General features: G+C 43.8%; 1 protein-coding gene across 2 annotated transcripts; it reads left to right on the top strand.

Annotated features, from left to right (window-relative positions):
• Positions 1–8,101: 8,101 nt before the first annotated feature.
• On the top strand, positions 8,102–22,501 carry FCAMR (Fc alpha and mu receptor). 2 transcript variants are annotated; one of them, XM_077157629.1, is made up of 7 exons: positions 8,102–8,357; positions 8,447–8,576; positions 11,186–11,246; positions 15,304–15,642; positions 17,238–17,985; positions 19,294–19,412; positions 20,043–22,501. In XM_077157629.1, exons 2-7 carry the CDS (start codon positions 8,538–8,540, stop codon positions 20,222–20,224), a joined length of 1,488 nt encoding a protein of 495 aa, XP_077013744.1. In that variant the 5' UTR covers positions 8,102–8,357; positions 8,447–8,537; the 3' UTR covers positions 20,225–22,501. The 2 variants fall into 2 exon arrangements, with proteins under 2 accessions (XP_077013744.1, XP_077013743.1); XM_077157628.1 differs by having other exon boundaries at positions 8,102–8,576.
• Positions 22,502–22,725: the final 224 nt, after the last annotated feature.

Raw genomic sequence — 22,725 nt, 5'->3', positions numbered from 1 at the left:
TGTAGGAGATCCGGGTTCAATTCCCAGCCCATGCACCACCACCACCACCCCCAAAAAAGAGTAAATGGATGCAGACATAGAGCAGTGTAACAGTTTCTGGCTCATTAACCATCTTATCAACTGGGGTATATAGGGATGCACTCCCCAGCCTAGTCAGCATAGGTCTCTGAGGGCTTCTTCTCAACCCAGGAAAAAGGCCATGTCACTCATTCCCAGAACAAGTCCTAATTTAAATTCTTTCTTCACTTCTCTTTCCTGCATGATTTTCCACTCTTTCAAGCTATCACCCTCTCTAAGACTGCTTTCTTTCCTTAACACTAGAGGGTGCTTTAAGACCAACAGCGTCCAAAATTCCAGTTCAGATTCACACTGAAACCACTGGGAGCTGGGTGGGTGAAGCACATCTCTCACCAAGGAGACCGCGTCTCACCAACCAACCTTCAGGCTGCACCCTCTGCCCCCACCCCCGCTCCCCAACATACAGGAACATCAACCTGACCTCACGCTACCCCTTGTCCCCACCCCGACCTCAATAACTTTGGTTATTGTCACAAATTCCTAACAAATATTCTCCCTTCAATACAGTTGGCTCACTGCCACTACCCTGCTCAAAAGACCATTGGCCACAGGTTCATTTCCCAACTATTTTCAGATTGGGGTGGGAGGGTGGGGTGTTGTTTTAATCTTCCTGAGACCCCCACACTCTTATCTATGTAGTGGAGAGAAAAATATTGGCTTATGAATTGCATTGCACAATTAGATCACAGCAGGCATGGGGTTCAGCAGAAAAGACATTAATAAAAGGTGGCTTTTTGTGTCAATTACATTCCGGTTTTAGTCTGAAGAAACAGAGACTGCTCAAGTGAGCAAACAGAAGACTCTAGGGACTATTTCAAAGGCTCCAGAAAGGAGTGAGGATAGAGTTAATTTTATATTTCTCCTTTCAAAAGATATGTTGGATCAGCAGGCAGGATTTAAAAGGAGTGATTTTTTTTTCAGCTAGAATTTCCTAAAAACTAGAGATATGTGAAAATGTTACTGGCTTTGAGTGAGTTCCCTGTCACTGGAGGTAATTAAACTGAGACCAAATGCCCACTTTTTAAAGAAGCCATTAAAGAATACTATACATCAAGTAGAGATTTGATTTGGATCACTTCTAAGGTCCCTTCTCTCTTATGGTTCTGCAAGAATTTATGATTCTCTGAGAATCCTTCCCTGACTTCTCTGGTCTGTTGATTCTCTCACTTTTTTAAGGTCTCATTTATTTGATTAAGTGTTATATTGATGATTGAGTTTTTGTGTTCTGTCCATGATTAGGTAGTAAATTTTTTTAGAACTGTAGCCTTGTTTATGTCTTACTTCCCGCTCCCTGATGCACATAGCGTTGTGCTGGAAAATGAGAGGGCACTCAGTAAAGACGTGTTAGGGAGGAAGTGAGGAAGGAAAGATCCAGCCAGGACTTACTTTTAGGAAGCAAAGTTCCCATGAAGACATAGGTGGGGCTGCAGGATTCCTTTCTTGTCACTCCTTCAAGGTGAACCTCAACTTCATAAAGTGAACCGGTAGGCGAGGAGATGATCTGAGGAATGTTGGGATTCTATGCTTCAGCTTTCAAAATGCCAACTGAGACCTCAATGTTTCCTTAGACACCTTTACGTAGAGGCCAGGAAAAAAAATGCTTGAAGGATTAAGTGCAGTGATCTCTGAAATAATTGCCTTCTCAAATTAGGGTAAATTTGTCACTTTAGAGCTTAAAAGGTGATAGTGTGAACAAGCAGCCTTTATTTAGAACTGAAATTAGAAGGAAATTCCCCATCCCTGTGGAGCCAGTCCCATTATGGCAAATCTAGAGATTTAACACATCTGCTTATTTCAGTATCTGATAGGGAAATGGCCCTTGAGATTCCCCTTGTTCTTGGCTCCTGTAGGGTTTCAGGCAAGTAGGGTAAGCCACAAAACACTCATTCTGTAAGAGGAAAGTTGATGCTGTCCTTTATATTTCACAGACATAAAGAAATGGAGATATTCTGGAGGAGGTAGAAGTGGGGAGATGGACCTGGGAACTTGGGATGGGGACACCTGGGTAGATGCCCCCCAAATTTTGAATGCTGAGAATGTTCTAAATCCTCTTGGTCTGCAGAATTGTCCTATTTCTATAAAGAGGTACCACTTCTTGCCCCCACTTGCTTGAAGACAATATGGAGCCCTCTCCCCACCAATTCCGCTCCTGGTAACTAGGTCTAAAACTAGGATTAGGTCACAACATAACCTAGCCAGGGATGAGCTAAACTGATAATAGAAGAAAGGGACAAAAACCCCAAATAAGCTTCATGTCCTAACCAGCAAGTACTAGCAAGCCCAAAGGGGTTCCTGTGGTACTGGATTCTGAAGGTGCTGGATCCAGGAAGCTTGACATAGGCATAGGCATCTCTATTGATCTAGGGGTGTTCTGCTGACATACAGAATGAGATATTCTCAATATCTCAATGAAAATATTTTTAAAATAAAAATAAAGTAAAACTCTGAGATGAGACTCCAAGGACGCTGGGAGATGATGCATCCTCAGTATTAAAATGACTCTTGGAATAATGGAAAAAAAATAATGGCATAAGTTAGGTGAAGTTGAATGCTAGTACTGTCCCAGCAGACAATGGAGGAATAAATTTAAAAGGTCAAAGAAGTGAGCATGCTAAATCATTCTGTACTAAATGATTCTAGAAGGCCAAGTATACCATTCATAAATGCCAAAAGAAATGAGCTAGTGAGAACACCACCATCACTAAAAACATCTCCTCTGTAAGCCAGGACTGATGGTAGGTAGAGAATCTGGCTCACTGCCCACCTCCCCTCCTCCCCACCCCACCCCAATAGAGGCCAGGTGTTGGCATTTAATTACAGAAGCCAGGTGTGTGCAATTATCATGGTGTGCAATAAAACTGGAGTAGCAGCCAAGAGTGCCTCACCTCCAGAGATTAATGGAGTTGGTTAACAGAACACAGTGACCCTAGAAGTAAAACAGACACTCAACTCAACCAACATGGGTATTTCTCAGCTTATACCATTAGAAGTCAAAGATGGATGACAAGGAGCCTGATGAAGAGTCACTATTCCTTGCCCAGTTTCTGGACCTGCATTAAGTTTTGGACACAGAACCCATTACTGAAAAGGAAGATGGTCCCTAAGAGACAGAACAGTGCAACACCACAGTAAATATACGTACTAATGATTCTGCAAATCCCTCCCACAGGAACCCACAGCCATTTATTCAGGTATCACTACACTGGTGGAAGAGGACACCCAAATATTCTGAGGACTGCTGAATGACAGGGTCCTAGCTGACATGACAACCAGAGAAACAAAGCATCATCACCCTGTTAGAGTGGGAGGCAGGGAAAAAAATAAAGTCCTGGACAAGATCCAACTCACACTGGGTCTGCAGGTATATTCAGGGTAATTTCTCTGGACCATGAATGTATAATGAGGATTGACACCATTGTTAGTCAAATCATTGGCTCCTTGGTCTGTGGGATAAGAGATATTTTAGGGAAGGCCAAGTAGAAGTCTCTCTAACTGCCCTACCTCCAGCAAAGACAGTAAATAAATAACAAAATCTCCTGATTGTGAATATTAATTCCACCCTTTAAGAACTAAAGGATGCAAGAGTGGTAGTCTCCATCTTATCACCATTTAATTCAGTAGTCTGGCACCCGCAGAAACCAGGTGGACCCAGATGATAGTAAACAACCATGAACTCTACCAAAGAGTAGCCCTGTTCTAGCTCCTCTGTTTATTTATCTGCTAGAGTGGATTGACGTGATCTCAGGTACATGGTATATAGTCTTGATTTGGCTAATTCATTCTTTGCTATTTCCATCAGAGAAGAGGATCAGAGACCATGTGGATATTCTTTAGCTAATTCGGCCTGGACCATCTGGAGGTCCTGAGGAATGTCACATTGATCTACTATTGATCATTGAATACCATTGATGGTGTTATGCTCATCAGGCTACATAAATAAGAAGTAGTTCACATATTGGAGGCCTTAGAAGACACATGTGCCCCAAAGGCTGGGAAGTAAAAAATTCAGGGACCTGCTGTATCAGTACTATTTTTAGAAATCCAGTGATCAAGAGCCTTCCAGGACATCCTATCCTAATAAAAGGCAAAATATTTTGTCTTGTACCTCCCACCATAATGAAGGAAACACAATATCTGAAAGGTCTCTTTGGGTTCTGGAGGCAGCATATTTCCATATCTGGAAATACTGCTCCAGCCCACTAAATAATGTGCAAGGCGGTTAGCTTTTAGTGAGTCCCAGAGCAGGAGAGGACTCTGTGGCAGGCCCAGGCTGAGATGTAAGCAGCCTTGCCCCTTGGTATTAGAGATATTGATATTGGGAAAAGATGCTTTGTGGAGTTTTTGGTAAACTCCAATAGGAGAATTACAACTTAGGCTACTTAGGTCTCTGTGGCTCTTTCACAAATTATGCTGTCTGCACTGGAGAATCACATGCCTTTTGAAAAAAAAAAGGGGGGAGGGGGGAGTGATGCTAGACCCTGGCAGTGACAGGACGCCCAAACCATAGGACACAAATAAGTATGTATCTGGAACTGCCCATCATGATTATCAAAACTACCAAGTCATAAGATCAGGCAGGCCCAGCAGCCATCATCATAAGTTGGAAGTGGTACATCTGGGACTAAGTACAAGTAGAACCTCAGGGCATAAGCAAGCTACATGTAACCCAGATCCTCGGATCACTGGTACAGTGTGCCTCCCTCATGCTCATATGGGGCCATTTAGGGGTATACCTTATGAACAAATGACAGGGCAGGGAAAAAACCAAGCTTGATTTGGAGATGAGTTGATTTCACATATGGGTCCAAGATGAAAGTGGACTATAGCTGTGTTATAGCCTCATTAGGGCGAAGCCTACAAACACAGTGGCAAGTGAAAGTCCTCCCAGTGGACAGATTCTTGGGCAGTGCGTTTGCTCATCCACTTTATGTCAAAGGATAAATCACCTGAGGTCATAATATATACAGAGGGCTAGATGGAAAAAGAGTAAAAGATGGAGGACAAGATTGGGGCAAAGACATGTCCATAGACATTTGGGAGTGGGCATGAAGTGTGAAGATTTTTGAGTATATGTTAATGCCCACCAGAGTATCCATCAGGGAAGAAGCACTAAACTGCCTAGTAGATTAATGGAGTTGGTTAACAGAACCAACTTCAGTCATTGAGCATTCCAGTGCTGGCACAAGGGACACATGAGCATGGGCCCCACAGCATAGGAGCCCGCTAACCAAGGCTAAATTAGCTAAAGAATGTCCAGTCTGCTGGCAACAGAAATCAACACTGTGCCCCCCATAGAGCACCATTCATCAAGGAAACCAACCGCCACTTTGTGACAATTATTTTGAGCCCCTTCCATCTTAGAAGGGCCAGAGACTCATTTTTTTTTACAGCATCATGTCTATTCCAAACAGCGTCTTAATTAAATAATTAATATATACCACTTCTCAGTAAGCAATATATATCTATTTCAGTTCCCAGACTGAAGTTACTCCGGAAAGATTATGCTAAGAGCGACTGTTCCTGTTTTCCAGCAGCTATCTATACCAACAACTTGATGTGATCTACAGCCAAAGTCTTTTAAGCTTCTCTACCCCTCTCTATTACATGATCTCCTGGAATTTTTTACTCTGTGCTTCCAACAGCAGTCTGTAGATGCACTTAAACCATCTCAGCCTTGCCTTCGGAGCGCCTCCTGCATTGGGGTTTTAATGTTACCAGATCACAAGCTTTGTTATCAGCCGAACGGTGGTTGAAGTAGTAAAAGCCTGCAAAATGCCACTATTAAATGATTAGTTGTGCTGTACAAACACTTTCAGTTGTTATCATTTGGAGGAGGAACAAGTCTCATAGTTCACCTTTCTCTATGAGTTTCTAAATAAGTAACCAAGGACTTGTAGTAATCCAGGTGTTCTTAAACAATGTTGTCCTCAGTACTCAGTAATCTGACCTGAGTGAGGATAAAAATGACCTTTCCAGAAGAAAACAAGGTTGGAAAAAAACTAAATATGTGAGTCCATTGAACAAAAAACTTTGTAATAATGTGTAAGGAGGAATGTAAGACTCGACTACCAAGGAAGGGAACAGATTGGGTGAGCCACATAGTATTGAGTCCATAACATATCTCTGTATATTGCTCTTAATTGTTTATGAGGAAACACATTTTAGAGGGGGAGGAGATCAATGAAGATTGCTTTATTGCACAAATGGCTTTCCTTGTATCGATTAGCTTTCTGTTTCCTGAGTGGGGGAGAAAGGGAACAGATATTTGGTACCTACTATTTGGTAAAGGTGTTATTTAACTGATTGTGGAGTCTGAGGCCTGAAGATTAGAAGGTCACAGTATCATAAATTCATGTAGAGAAGCCTGCTGTGGCTTTGTGTTGGGCAAGAGAATTCAGCTAGGCCCCTAAGAGAAATAGCTGTTAGAAGCTTTCTCCCCACAAAGCTTCAGAGAGGGGACTTTTGTAGCTATCGGTCAGTGTGCTCCAAAAACCGGCCCAGTGCATTGCAATGAATTATATTTTTACTATAATTTATGTCTCTCATAATCAAAAAGCCTTTAAAGTGCTGAAAGTAGATAAAATAGGAAAAGATACTCTTAGGGATGCAAAATTACTACCTCATTTATAAATATAATGCTGCAAATTTGAAAAATATTTGTTTAGATATAAAATTAATCCAGAAGTGTCCTTAGAAACATCAACTTATTTTTCAATCTTTGTAATGCCAAAAAGTCAGAAAGAAAGGGGAGGGAGTGGAGAGGGAGGGAGGGAAGACTGAAAAGATGAAAACCCTCAAATGGGAATTCTTTGAGGGTCTGATCATTATGATACCTGCTTCCTCTTGCAAACTAAACTGATAGTATTAGCAGTTAAAGTTTTCTGAGAATTTACTGCACTCTAGGCACTTTGCGTTACATGGATTAGCTCACTTAATTCACATAATGACTTTATGAGGTAGGTCCTACTATTTCCTCTTTTACCGATTAAAAAATGAGATTTAAAGAAGACCCGTGTCACCTTCCCAGTTAAAAGTAGAACTGGGATATTAACTTGGAGTGTCTGATTTCAGAGTCGATATGATCAGCTTCCCCTGAGGAGCTAAGAAGGAAGACTCTAACTGAGCTGAGTATTAATCACCTCTCCACCACCTGCATAAGGGGCATTTAATTTGGGGGATGAGCCTGTGAAGGTAGGGCTACCATGCACAGTTCTCCAAGTTGTACACTGCTCAAGGGTACCACATCTAAGGGGCAATCGTTCACATTGTTGATACATTCTAACTTCTATGGGAGGTCGTGGGTGACTGCAAAGATCTGGAGCTCCTGGCCAAGTCCTGTGATAGTAGCACACAGAGTGGTGCATACTTAGACTCTCTGGAACACAAACTTATGAGACTGAACTGTTCCAATTGCACTCCAGGCATCGCATGGAGTCGTTTCTCTTCCCTTCTTATTGCTTTCAGTGACTCAATTCTGACCCTCAACTTGACTTCAAAGGATGGCATATGGAGAATGCATAGTGTCATCTGTAGTTATATTCAAACTGTGCAACAATACACCAACTTCATTTTTTTTCTTAAGTAAGAAATGCCCTCTCAAAGATGCCATATAGTGTTTCAAAGGTCTTGGTGAGTATCCTTAACTACGATCTGCAGTCCCTCATCCTCTTGAGTGCCTTAGTTGTTGAGTGCTTGGGCTGGGCCAGTCATTTTAATGTCAGTTTAAAAACAATATAGGAAGATCACATCTTTTTATAAGGAAAAACCTACCCATAAAATACTATCCAAAGGGAAACATTGGAATTTTTAAGTGTGCCATCCATCTGGATAAGCCACACTTGTCAGCATTCTTTTTCCATGTGTATCACCTCCTTTACTCTCTTGTTCTTTGTCTGAGACACAAATTAGTAGCCACCAGTCCATGCAGCCAAACTGGAGTCAGTGACCCAAACTGCCCAAAGTGCCAGATGGTGGGGGAATTCCTCTCCTGAATCTTGAAGTTTTCCTTCTCTCCTGCCTAGGTCATTGCATCACTTGTCTGGGAACTGACCAAATTGGCTGGCTCAGCTAGCCTGAAAAGTCTCAGACCCTGGAATGGAGGAGAAATGAGCAGTGGGAGAGTGGAGACCAGTGTGTTTTCCTTGATGCAACTATCACCACCCCTGGAAAAGTTCTGCTAGAATAAACGACTGCAAGAATAACAAGGGACCTGAATTGACTCTCTCTTACAATAAAAACCAAGGCCCAGGGAGAAGTGACCTGGAGAAAGTTGCAGGGAGGTGAGTGGCAAGCTTCCGTCTGTACTCAGATCTTCTAGTCTTAAATCCAGTTGCTTTACTACACACCATACTCCTTTTTCAATCTCAAGATTTAAAGAAGAGTAATTAGAAGATATCCAAACATCTACCTCTCAAAGACATAAAAAGAAAAGTCCAAGTGAATCTTATTTCTGGAGTAAGATGGATGGAGAAGCACCAACTAAGACCAGGAAACAAAAGGTGAGATGAGGTTTTCTCTCCAGAGGTTGGTGTCTTGTCTCTGAATACGGGTGGTGAGTTGTAGCAACAGTTATCATAGGTGCACCCAGGGGCCTTTTCCAGAACTTGGCTGGACTCATTCCCAGGATGAGTCCAGGTCACAGCCCCTCTCACTCGTCTCCTAACTCTTCTACTGACCCCCATTCTCCCTCCCACCGGAGTGCACTTTTCCTTAGAGGTCTGTGGGTAACTTAGAACCAACAAACATTAGAAAGAGAAGGGAACTTGGAGATCATACAGTGAAAACTCTCTTTTTATAGTAGAGAGGAAAGGAGCATTGCTAAAGGTCATTCCATTATCACCTGGCAAAGGGGAGCCCTCCAAGTCCTAGTCTGTGGTCTTCCCTCAACAACACATTAGTCCCTTGCCTTCTTGTCTTCTGCCTAGGGAGAAGGGAAGGGTGTGGGGCTTAGAGGGGCTGCAGGGGTTTAGAGAGTCCCACACCAGCCAGATGCACTGTCCAGCAGGACCCAAGGGGCGAGAAAGCCCCCCAACATGCCCGTCATCCCACTGATGATGCCTGTGGCCCCAGGCTACTGATTTAGGATCCCTTTCTCCTGGAGAAAGGTTTTCTGAAGGTCACCAGCAGGGAAAGTGACTTGAAGACATTCCATTGAACGCTATGCTTTCAACCTCCAATCAAGTCTGATAACTAGAGACTGTCTCCCACTGTGTTTCCTCATTGCCCTGCGGAGGCGTTTTTGCTCCTGAAGCCAAGACTGCAGCACGCTGAGCTTCACAGGAACAGTGTGGTGTGGTGCAGATACTTTGGCCCCAATATGTCCTGTGTCAGCACTTAGTGCTTTAGGGAAAAATAGCCTGGGGAGGACCTGGATGCCAGCTCTGGTGTTAGCTGAACTTGGCAAATATCAATCAAAAGTAGATTAAGGGATGGGCCACGATGGCTCAGCAGGCAGAGTTCTCGCCTGCCATGCCGGAGACTCGGGGTTCGATTCCCAGTGCCTGCCCATGCAAAAAAAAAAAAAATGTAGATTAGGGGAAGTCACACCTGGGAGATCCTTCAGGTAAGGCAGGAAGCCAGAGATTGTGAGGCAGGGCAGGCTCTGTGGTGGTAGAGTCTAAGAAAAAGGCACAAAAGAGGTGTAAGGAGCCATAGACTTTCCCAAATCTGACCACCATTGGGTGATAGAGCAATCAAAGGCCTTAGCAGAGTTGCATGCATAGAGCCAAACTGAGGTGGACAACTTGCAAAGGAGGGCTGACCCTGGGACTCTTCAGTTTTCTCTCATTCTCTCCTTTCTCTCCCCTTCCCTTCTAATTTTGTTCACCTCCCACCCTTCCTTTCCCCTACACCTGTCCTACTTCCTCTGCCTTCTTGTTTGTTTTATCCTTTTCCCTTTGAAATGGGCTCCTGCTACTGATGAGCAGTGACTGATTTTAACACTGATGAAGTATATGTCAGAGTAGGAAAGTGATAGTTCATTTCAATTTGCCTTTAAAAATTTTTTTAATCTATAGAGCCTAGGAACTGCAGGTAGTACATAGATAAAAGAACAGATTTTAATCCATCGAAGAGTACCCTACTGATGATACAGAGAACTCTAATGATCCATCTCTGAATTTTTAATCAGCAAGCAATAAAAGAGCCATTGAGTAGTGATCACCATGGGAGCCATTAAAAGAGAGGTGGGTTCTTGTTCGTGGTAGTTGTGCTTTGTGCACCCACAATGTGCCAGAACCTGGGCGTACAGAGGTGAATGAGAAAAAGTCCTGTCCTTAAGATGTTCCCAGGCCAGCAAGAGAGACCAAAGCAGGGGCAAGACCAGTGTGAACTGAGGACAGGGAGAGCTTTTCAGAAGTGGTAAAGGAGAAACAGAATAGGACCTGGGCCAGATTGTAGTACAGACAACTACTTGGTCTGAGTGCTCTTTTCTAACTCCCTCTTACTGCCTGGGAACAGCTTCAGTGAAACAGAAAGTTTCCTTCCAAAGAATCAATTCCCCTTCTGCAAAGAGGAAGAGGTGAGGAGAGAAGGGGAGGGAACTGCTCTTCATGAGGCACACTCTTGGAGGCTTTTAACAGTTTTTTCATTTAGATTATACAACAACCCGGTACAGGTTCTCTCATCTCCTGTAGGAGGGATGAGGAACCTAACCTCCAAGGATGAGGTAACTTTTACAAGGTTCCTGAGTTGCATTTCAACTCAGGTTTGAACATCAAGGCTCGTGGTCTTTCCACCCCAGAATCCTGTCCCTACAGATTCAATGCTCCACACTGGCAAGTGGGAGCTGGGGCTGGAACCCTGCAGAGGGAGATTCATTGCTTCTAAACACAGGGGCCTCAACAGTGGGGGGATGCCAGCCTTGGTGATGGTAACCAAGGTCAGCTCTGCATGTTCAGGATGTGAGGGTGGAGTCACCCTTCCCTCATCCCCAGCTCTTGCCTGCCTCCTGGATTTACCCAGTCCTGCCCCTGGGCTACACATATGAGCAAACTGTGATCTCAGAGCATAATGGTGCTCACCCCAGTTCCCACTGCTGCTCATCCCAACTTCCCATTTGCCTCCACTTAGTCCTCTTTTCATTTACCATCTATCATGGGTTTTGCAGGTGACCAACCAGAAGGCAGGATGGAAAGTGCCCCTCCTGCTCACACTGTGCCTGCTGCAAGGTGAGTCCTAAACACAAACAGGTTCAGAGCTTTCAAAAGCCTGCCAACCCAGACGTGAGTCTGCCAGACTGTAGAGACTCCTGACCTCAGTGGCATTCGGGATCCCCTCGCCAGTTTGGACATATCCACGGCGGTCTCCCCTGGGATCCAATGCCGTGCCGCAGATCCAGGGGGTGGTCAGATCTGAGTCCGAGGGTGTGAGAGAGGTGAGCGCTCACATGAGTGGGCATGTGCCTGCCTTGATGGTTTCTAGAATCTTCACTGCTTTGATGTCTCCCACGTCTCTCTTCCTTTCCATTTAAGTTGAGGACTGAAAATTGGTTGCATTTTCAAAGTAAAGGTTCCAGGGCAGGCAAAAGGCAGAAATCTCAGCACTTCTTTACTATTCATTCAACAAACATTTCAGTGCAAAACCCTCAGGCCAGCTTTGGAAGCATAATGAAGACCTCTTTCCTACTCTTAAAGAGTTCAGACTCTACAAAGGAATAATATGGATAAACAAAAATTACATATATTGATGAATATTTATTAATATGACAATATGTATTTATACTTATTAAATAAGTATATTATTCAGTTATTTATTCAATACACGCTTATTGAGGGCCTACTATGTGCCAGGCACTGAGACCAGAGAAATGGAAGACAGAATCCGTGCTTGAAACATCCTTGTACTCTGACGTGGTGAGAATGGTCAAGTATAGATGAGGCTCAGATCACAAATGGCCCCATCTCTATGCTGTGGCAGTGATTTTATTCCCATGGTGATGGGGAGCCATAGAAGAACATAGGGAACAAGTAGATGCTTTACCAAGTTGTTGTTGCATGGCTTAAGTAAATGGAAGTTCTACAAAAATACCAAAAAATGATTGACTATGTCTAGTTTATAAACAAGCTTTATAATAACTCAAAAGTCACAGTTCTTGAGCAAGTACTTTCTGTGTGATATCATCACACTCTCCTTTATTTCAAATGAAGTTTCCAAAAGGCAGGCAAGCCCCTGATTTTACTGTTAATTTACATTACAAGTCATTGGTAGCCCTACAGTTGCCTTCAGGTAACCCTAACAGTTACTTTAAGTCTCAAATATTCTAAACTTGAGACTTCTAAGTGTCCAGTCAAATCTTTTAGTCAGCACTTCAATCTTCACACAAAGATACACCCTCCCTCAACCCCTAGGACCTGCAGTCCAGGAAGGGGGGATGTGGTAACCTTCTCTCTTTACCTCCTCTTCTATGGCTTCTCATTTGCCTACAATTAGACTTTAAGACGTTTGCAAAGGCAGTGTCAGCTACATGGGCAGGACACCTGGCCTTGGTTTGATGCTCTGCCATCACCGTCAGAAATTATGAATAATTTTTTATTGTTATTTTTTAATTTTTATTGACAAAACATAACAAAATACAAGCATGAGCATTCTTAACATTTGAACATTCCATTCTTGGTATATAATCAATGACTCACGATATCAACACATAGTTGTATATTCATCACCGTGATCATTTCTTAGAACATTTGCACCACTCCAGAAAAAGAAATAAAAAGAAAAAAGAAAAAACTCATGCATACCCTACCCCTTACCCCTCCCTCCCATTGACCACTAGTATTTCCATCTACCCACTATATTTTAACCTTTGTTCCCCTATTTTTTTCTATACCCCTTACCACTCCCTGTCATTGATCACTAGTTTTTCAATCTATTCAATTTATTTTAACATTTGTTCTCCTTATTATTTATTTATTTATTATCCATATTTTTTGCTCATCTGTCCATACCATAGATAAAAGGAGCATCAGACACAAGGTTTTCACAATCACACAGTCACATTGCAAAAGCTATATCATTATACCATCATCTTCAAGAAACATGGCTACTGGAACACAGCTCTACAGTTTCAGGTAGTTCCCTCCAGCCTCTCTAAAGGGGACTAAAAAGGGGAAATCTATATAATGTGTAAGAATAACCTCGAGGATAACCTCTCAACTCCGAAATCTCTCAGTCACTGACACTTTTAATAATTTTTGAACAAGGCCCCTACATTCTCATTTTGCACTGGCCCCCCCATGCCCACCCCCGCCCCCATTATGTATCTGGCAACAGGATATTAAACTGAACATTTTTTTCTTTCTTGGCTTTAAAGACCCAAAGACAGAGAACAAGTTCGTAGGTGCCAGGTGCCCGCACACTAAGGAAGAATGTTGAGCCTCCTAAGCAGGACCATGGGAAGAGATTGAGATGCTGGTTATTCTAGCGAGAGCCCACTGAATAGACACCTGGAAGAGGGTGACGAATAATTGAGGAGCAGAAGAGGCTCCCTGTGAGAGCTATTTTGGAGAGAGGGATCAGCCTGTTGTGCTCCCTTCTGCCCACCAAGGGAGAAGGAAGAGGTCAAGCCAAGTAAGAGGAGAAACTTCTAGGAAACCACTCAATGTGCCTGCCATATGCTTTGGTTTCTTTTCCTAGTGAGACAAATGTGTGCTTCCTGGAACCAAATGTGGGGCCAACAGAAAGAACTGGCCTGGGACCTCCACAAGAGGACCACCCAGAGGGGACTGTACCCGCAAAAAGAAGGGTGGGCCACCATAAGACTAGTGATGGTGGGGGAATCCTAAAAGACCATCAGGACAGCTTAGTAGGCAGAGAACTCCAAAAAGTATCTGAGAGGAACTAGAAAAATGCCTCAAGAAAATGAGGCCATGAAAGGAATGAAGTTCCAATACATGCTGCAACATGGACAAACCTCAAAAACATTATGCTATGTGAAAGAAGCCAGACCCAAAAGGCCACATATTGTATAATTCCATTTATATGAAATTTCCAGAATAGGTAAATCCAAAAGGAGGGAGAAGGCAAGGGGCAGTAACTGCGTAATGGATACAGAGCTTTATTTTGGAATGATAGAAATGTTTTAGAACTAGACATAAGTGATCATTGCACAACATTGTGAATGCACCAAATGCTACTGAATTGTTCACTTCAAAATTATTGTTTTTTGGGTTATGTGAATTTGATTTCAATTTTTTAAAAAGGTTAGAAAGAGGCAGCTTTAGTCATCTGCCATGCCTGGAAGGCACCACCAACAGATTACAATTGGAACATTTATTTCTCCTCTTTCCCCTCCGTGCTCAGCAATGAAAGGGCCTGAAACGTAGCTTTGAGTAGAGGAAGGGGGAGGGCAAAGAAAGAGACCCCAACATGTCCCCTTCTCCACAAAGGAGGTCCTAGCTGTAAGAGAGAAAAAGGCTTCAACTGGATAAGGGATTGGAGTGGTAATATGTCATTGAACTGACCTGAATCTATCATTTTAAACTAGACTGGACCTCTTAGCAAGATTTCATCAAGCTGCAGAAAAGTCTACAGAGCAAATATGGAGAGGCACCCTATTGAATTTAACTCATCAATAAATAAGTCATATATTCTGGTTCAACTCTGAATCATATTTGTCCCAACTGCCAAAGCAGACACATTCATAATACTTCTCATAGGTGTCTTTACAATTGATGTTTCTGTTTCTAATAGAAAACTGGCTAGTATGAAAAATCTTGCAACCACTTATCCAGGGATATACCCATCCAGCAGACCAGGACTCTTATGTTTCAGGGCACAGGCACCTTCTCAGAGGAGAAGTGCGCAGACCCATTTTTGTTATTTAGCATCTCTTGTTTACATTCCATGAAAACCATGGCTCTTCCATCAGAACTTTACCTAGCCTTTTTATAGCTACTTATGTTGCAGCTTCTTAAATATCTGGCGTTGATGCACAGTAAATGAACAGGGCAGACATGGGTTCACCATGTTGTGTGAGAGCACCTGGCATGTAAATATTAGCTAAATAGTGAATAAAATTATTCAGATGGAGCTTTAGACACAGCTCCATTCCACATCTTGGGGGCAACTCCTGCCACAATGACTATGATTCTTCTTAGCTTCACCTTCACCTTCACAGTGACATTTTCTGACTTGTCCCCTGATTCCAGTGGGGTTTGGAGTTTGTAATTCCACAAGCAGTGACTGTACTCCACACTCACTCTTCTTGACTTTCTTCTCTGCCTGCAGCTGCAAATGCTTTGAAGGGCCCACGGCTGGTGTCAGGGGAGCCAGGGGGAGATGTCACCATCAAGTGCCATTACCAACCCACAGCCATCAACAAGCACCAGAGGAAGTATTGGTGCCGTGTGAGCCCCCCGAGGTGGATCTGCCACACCATTGTGTCCTCCAACCACTACACCAACCTTCGCTACCGTGGCCGTGTAACTCTAGAAGACTTTCCACAGAATGGCATGTTTGTGGTGAGGTTGTTCCGGCTGTTACCGGGTGATGTGGGGTACTACCGCTGTGGCATCGGAAGCAGCAATGACATGCTTTTCTTCAGCATGAATATGACTATCTCTGGAGGTATGAGCTGATGGCTGATGGGGCAAGTCTGGTGAAACACATGCTAGAAAGGAGAAGGTGCAAATGGCCATTCAGAGACTCAAGAGGATTTAAACTCTGGAGGAGGGATGATAAACAGCTGCGGCTGTGACAAGGACTTTAAGTAGGCTTTCACTTCAGGAGGAATGTCAGACAGATATTAGGGAAATTTTCTCAGCTGAATGTGCTATGCTATCCTACCCAGTTCTCTCTAGTTCCAGGAAGGTAAAGAATTGGGTCATGTGGTCCTTTATCATCGTGATGTCTCAGCACTCAAGCAGGCAGAGATGAGAGTACCGCAGAACAGGTAAGACGGCAGGACAGCTACAAGGACAGAAGAATTGGGCTCTACCCAAGAACTGGGTAGCATCAGACAGCTACCAGGCCCATCTCATCTGTGCCAGACTCCAGAGAGTTGATCCAGAGTCAGGCACCCAGAGTATGAGAGAAAGGAACCCAAGCTATGAAAGGCCACTCTATAAAAGAATAAGAAGTGACCAGGCACACCCACCTGAGAGAGGATTTGTTTTATTAGCTGCTACCATCTAACTGTCTGCTGAGATTGGCTGCTCTACTAGAACTAGAGAAGGTTATAGGCCTTTGGGATCCAGGGCAGCTGGATGGAGAGTTTGTGGTGGGCATGGGAGAAGGAGATAGGGAACATAAAATATCATTATTCATAATACATTACAGAATGCATCTAATGTTACCGGACACAGGCAGTGGATTCTTTTGCCCAATGAGCTCAAATGACCAATTCCTGAGACATGGGGATTTCAAAGAGAGGAAATGTTTATTACTAGGAGTGCATAGCAGGAGATTAGATAGCCTATCGGCTCAAAAATCTGACTCCCCAAGCCGCAGTAATTCTGATAGTTTTATAGAATCAAAAGATGGGCAAGTTTAGGATAATGAGCATTATGGCCCCAGATGATGTAATTAGAGGTGACTTAATTATCAAGCACACGCAAATTGATTACATGCCTAATCACAGAATGTATGTAAGAAAATGGTGGCCTTAATATGATGATGGATGTGATTTTTAGTATTATAATTAGGTATAGGTAATTTACAGGTTAAAGTCTAAGCTCCTGCACATGTCAGATGGGCCCATTTCGGTTAGATCCAGTTTTGGTTACCTGATAACTTTGGACTTGGGGTGGGTTAGTTCTGGACCGACCCAGGACCCTTCATTAACAAACATTAGAAGCTCTCTTTAGTGGTCACAAGCCTCTAAAGTAAAAAAACTGGATAAATGGGTACAAGTGAAGATTAGTCACAAGGTTTTTACAATCACAGGGGCGCATATTATAAAGGCTATTCAGTCATTACCGGAGATTAAGGCAGCTGGATTACAGTTCAAAGATTTCATATATTTCCCTTTGTCTACTCTAATACACCAGAAAGCAAAAAGGAGCATCTTTAGAAATTCAGTAATCAAAATCATTTCTTAAATCCCAATTTCTCAATTATACTAGTTTCTAAAATTTTGTGTTTTATCCAACATAGCACCCTTTACTAAATCCAGTAGGTAGCCTGGCTAGCTTCCCATGTGGTCTCATTCCCTGTTCACACAGGTCCTTCCAGCACCATCCCTAAAGGTGCTCTCCCTGCTGATGAGCTCACCATGAGATCCTCTGGGACAGCATCTCCAGTGGCCAACAGTTGGACCCCAGGAGCCACCCAAACTACAGAAGGCCAGGGCACAGGTTGGAACAGAATTGCTCTGACTCCAGGAACCAGCCAAATGACAGCTCCAACTACAAGAGTCAAAACCTCAGAAACAACGGGGGCAATAGTTCCAGGGACACACAGCAGGGTGGAAGGTTCCATTGGAGCAACAGTGTCCATCCAAGAACATCAAACTTTGAAGAGTAGAAATATGTCCAGTAAAACAGAAGATGTTTGGGTATGGGGCACCAAAAATTCAGTAGCAAATAGGACTAGAGAGTGGGAGGGAGGGAGGGAGACAGCAACTACTGAGGCTGTCAGGCAAAGAGAAGAAACAAAGAGGGTCAGAATAGACCTAGATGGAGCCTCAAAGATTATAGAAACCATCAGGCCACCTACCCTCATCTCAGAAAAATGTTGTCTCCAAGAGGCAACACCAGTTTCTAGGCAACCAACATTGGGCTCCATGGAAACAACCCCAGCTCCAGGCATGTGGACTTTGGAAACCACCAACACAGAGACAGCATCTGCAAAGGGAAGCAAAGAAAGAAGCCAGACAGCCGCTGCTGGAGACAATGGCCCCCAAGCAACTCCAAGCTGGGCCCTGGCAGCAGGGCCCCAAAAGCCTCTTGGCAAGGGCTCCTCCATGGAGAGGTAAGCACCCAGGCCCTCTCCCCTCGGTTGGGGCCCACAACTGTCTCATTCCCTGGCATAAGCTCAATGAGCTGACCTTTGTGCCCTTTCCCTCTGCTCACTTCTCTCCTTCTGTACTCCCAAGATAGTAAAGGAAAAAGGATAGACAAATCAGATACCTTCGCTCTTTCGACAGTCCTTGTTGTGAGAATGCTACCTGAATATTTCCATGTGGCTTTCAAGCAAAATCTAAATGATAGACTGACAATATTTAGGCTGGAACCTTCAAGATTTGTTTTTAAAATATGAGGAACAGAGTCTCCAGAAAGGACAAGTGACTCACTGAAGTCATAAGGAAAGATTGTGGCAGAGGCACATTCCACAGTTGAGTTTCCTAGTCGTATTTGGTCCTCTTTCTTGCTATGGCATATAGTGGGTTCCCTACACAGGTGGGTGGAGTAGGGAAAAAGAGCCAGCACTTAGGAACCTAGAGACAGGGAGACAGGAGTTCTAGTCTCAGCTCGGCTACCAGCCAACCACGGGAGCAAGGATAGCTCCAGTTGATTCTAATTATTTGTGGTAGTTACGCTCTATAAAGTCATCTGCAAGACTGAACTGATGACCTCTGAACCCTGGCTCCTGTACAGAGTTAGGCTCCTGAGAGCCTCTGTTCACATTTCCATCCATGATCAGTACCCAGCCTTGTTTTATGTGTGTTTCTGCTGAAAGACACCTTATTTAGTATACATTGTTGGTTCGTTAACATTGAACTCACGGCCAACAGCACTATCACTCATGCCTGAACGAAGCTTAGCTAGCATACACTTTCTCCATGAGGCACACTACAGCTTTCTTGCACTTAGGAACACAAGACTGTGCACTTCAGCACTATGCTGAAATCAGACTCAAAATCATTTAAATGGCAAAATCATCAATAAAAGGTACAAAACTGCACTACAAATGTGGTACTAAATACACTGCAAAGAAGTTACTTGTTAACATTATGAGAGCTGAAACAAGAAGGCAGAGTGTCCTCTTAGTCAACCTTAGCCAGGAATGTTCATATTAAGCACCTCAAATTTTTGGCCATTCTATGCACATTCACGAATGACTGTGAAAGTGCAACAAGTATTGACTTTCGGGTTATGAATGCATTTTTGCTAGGACGCAAATTCACAAATACGGAATTCATGAATAATGAGGCTCAACTGGAACTTCTCTTGCCTGCACTTCACCCCCTGTAAAATGAGAGGTTTGGGCCAAATAGTCTTTAATCTCCCACGTAGTTTCACCCTTCTCTCTGTGTTCTTCCCATCCCTCCCACTCCAGCTCTTCTCCAGAAGCGAAAAGTCTGGCTGGGACCCTGACTCCAGTCTCTGCAGTGCTGGTGCCATTTGCACTCGTGGCTCTTGTTCTAATGCAAAGGAAGCTCTGGAGAAAGGAAAGCTGTGAGTTGAGTTTAAGCGGCCCCAAGACTGGGGGAGGAGAGGGAATGGTGGGTGGAGTCAGAGTCAAAGCCAGGAGTTTGGGATATAGAAAAGCTAGATTCTAGGCCAAGCCATTTCACTTCTCATGGTCTAATCCTTATCAACAAAATGGGGGAAATCACCTGTTTCCGTATTCTCCGTGGTATCCCAGATCTTAAGGAGAAGCTTTTCAAGGATGGCAGGACATATGCTAATGCTATGGGCCCCATAAGCAACCAAACAAGGCTCACCAGGAGTACAGGGCCCCGAGGTGGGGCCAATCTCTGCCTCTGCACTTGTCTGCATGGCCTAGCTGGAATCAGCTTACAGCAAGGTGTGCACATGTAAATATCCCTCAGGTCAGGACTCCGGTGTGTCTAGACCTGGTGAGGAAGGTGTGAGATCTTCTGAGAATAAGCAGAGGAGGCTAAAGTTCTTGGACCTAGGGCCCCGAAGACCTGGCCCAGTCCCTATTGAGTTAAGGGATGTGCTTTGATCTTCTGTGTTGGGAAGTTCTTGAAGGCATGTGAGATGGGTGGGGAGGGTTCCCAGGAAATCAAATTCAGCAGTCTCTGTGCCTAGTACCTTACAAGCTTCTCTATGTCTGCACAGCTCAAGAGGCAGAGAGGGCACCAGGGGTCATCCTGATCTCGATGACACGTTTCCTGGAGCCGAGCCTCCAACCAGACCAGCTGCCCCGCATGGAAAAGATGCTCCCGGATGACTCTGCTCCTACCCAGGCCAGCCTGCCTGTCCCAGTGAGGGACCCAGGACCCCAAGGAATAGAAGGATAAGCTGCTCAGTCACCGTGAAAGGCAGAACCAGAACTGGACATCTCCATGACCCCCACCCTCTTCTTAGCCTCTCTCCTCCACCTGTATGAAGGGAAGGAAGCTGATGGAATTGGTACTCCATCTGAGCTGGTGGGGGTGGGGAGGGGACAAGGGGTGTATTAATGAATCATTTTTGGGCCTAAGAAGGTCCAGCATAAGTGACAAACTTGGGTACAGCTCAAAGGAGCCTTCAAGAACAGATTGACTGAACACTGAAAAAAATCATCTAGGAAAAGTGGCATTTCCATTTCTGGAGGTTTGAAAATATAAGAGGCTGCAGATCAGTGTGGAGAATTACTGTCTTAACCATTAGTCCCAGCTTTTGCTGGGCCCTCATTTTCTGAATTCTGTCAGTACTCAGCCTCCTTCCCACATTTTAGTTATATTCGTCTTGTATGGCTCACTGCTTGTTTCATATAAATGAGTCTTTGCCACCTTGAGAAGATTTTTAAGCTCCTTGAGGATAGTAATTGTACCTTATCCATCTCACTGTGTTCTGAGAGTATTTCCAATTTAATAGGACCCCCAATAAATATTTGTGGTTGATTGTCTGGCTGGGAGGGGACAGGCTTGGTGACCCCTGGGGACATTGCCCACGTTGATACTTTGAATCTCCTGGGCTTCTGCCTTTTTGTTTAGGAGTCCCCTAGGATGAGTCCCTAGGCAGGCAATTTCTCTATAGTGACCACAAGAAGAACACCCCTTCCTCAGGTCATCCCCCTTCTCTTGGCCCCACAGTCATTGTGCTTTTTGGTGCTGGCAGTTAAAAGGCCACTTGTTGCCCAAGATCCTTGGTAATAACCATGGGGGAACCTGGGTCTTTTCAAGGGAGCTGAATCCTTGAGTCAATCCCACTAGCAAAGACCTTGTGACCCAGTCTAGATTTTCTGGGATTTTCCTACATTCATGGAGTAGTAGGGAATTTTTCAGTAGATTCTCACCTTCCCCATAAAGGACCTCTTTGTTCAATTGCTTAAAGCTCCTTGACAGTAAGTACTATTTATGAAGCTGGAAAATGCTAAATTCTCAGGAAAATGTTGGGGTGAGAAGGGTAGCAAAAGAGGGAATGGCCAAGAGGAGTTTTATATGCATTTCATTTTATGATCACTTTATACCTCATGCCCTTTGGAAGACTTTCCCTTCATCCTTGGCCACATTGTCATTTCAAGAATCACACCTGCTCTTTTATTTTGTCAAATGTGCTAGCAAATGTCTGGTGCTGAATCCAGAAAAATCAAGGAGATAAAGTTTTTGTGCTTTATGAGAGAGATGTGCTTGGATCTCTTTAGAGATGAGAAGTAGGGAAGTGGCACTCATCTAACTGAATAGAATCATAGCAGTGATCCTTAGAGATTAGCTAGTTTAAAGCCCTCAGTCTGGAGGTGAGGTGACTGAGGCCCATCTGAGGAGAAACAACTTGTTTAAAGTCCTTCAACCCAGTTAGTAATGACACCCATTCCACTGCCCCATGCTAGGTAATGCATTGACACATAGCTCATTGTCAAAAATTAATGACTCCAGGTTCCATCGTATTGCCAAACAATTTTTATTTACCTATCTCAGCGACTTGCCCAATAGCCTATAAGAGAGATAAGATGACATCACCACCCCATTCAACCAATGAGAAAATACACCCCAAGTGATAGGGAAGTCAGCCAAGGCTACTTGGATAAGTAGAGGTTGGGATGGGCTGAGAACCCAGGCTGTATATATTTGTTTCACTACTCAGGGTTTATGAGGGCTTCTGCAGAATGCTAAATTCTCAGGATGTTAAGAAGTGTTCTGAGGAAAAGAAGGTTTGGTATATCTAAGAAGTTTAGAAAATACTGGGTTAAACAACAAATGGGCTTCTTCTATGCAGGATTTCTCAGAGCCTTTCATACACTAAAGTACACAGTGAACAGCCAGATGGTGGATAAAGTTTACCTGCTTCCCAAACAGATAGGACGATTATGTCTTGGTGAAGCAACCCCACAGGAAGGAGTTCCTCAGGTCACTCTTTGTTTGGAAAGCTTGACGCACTAAACCAGGTGCCAACAATTTTTTCTCTGTAAAGGGCCAGAGGGTAAATATTTTAGACTTTACAGGCCACACAGTTTTATTGTAACTGCTCTGCCATTGTGGCACAAAAGCAACCAGAAGACAATAAATAAATGTAAGATTGTGGCTGGGTTCCAACCAAACTTTATTTACAGAAATAGGTGGCAGGCCGGATTAGACCCTGGAGCCATATTTGCCAACCCCTGCACTGAATCATAAAACCATAACACCCTCTCCTGCCTCCACTCTCACCTGAAGGATCAGATCTCACTCTTCCACTAAAGCTTCCCTGACCTCCCCAGCTCTCAGGGACCTCCTCTTCCTCTGGACTCCTCTAAAACTTGCTGTCTGGGATTTAGCAGTTAGAACATCCTTTCTGACTACCTCATTTGGGGGGAGAAAGGAAAAAGAGGAGCAAGGCC

Source organism: Tamandua tetradactyla, chromosome 4 (assembly GCF_023851605.1).
Source record: "Tamandua tetradactyla isolate mTamTet1 chromosome 4, mTamTet1.pri, whole genome shotgun sequence".
Taxonomy (NCBI): Eukaryota; Metazoa; Chordata; class Mammalia; order Pilosa; family Myrmecophagidae; genus Tamandua; species Tamandua tetradactyla.
The sequence above is the reverse complement of the archived record's forward strand: the minus strand, read 5'-3'. Positions and strand labels throughout refer to the sequence as shown.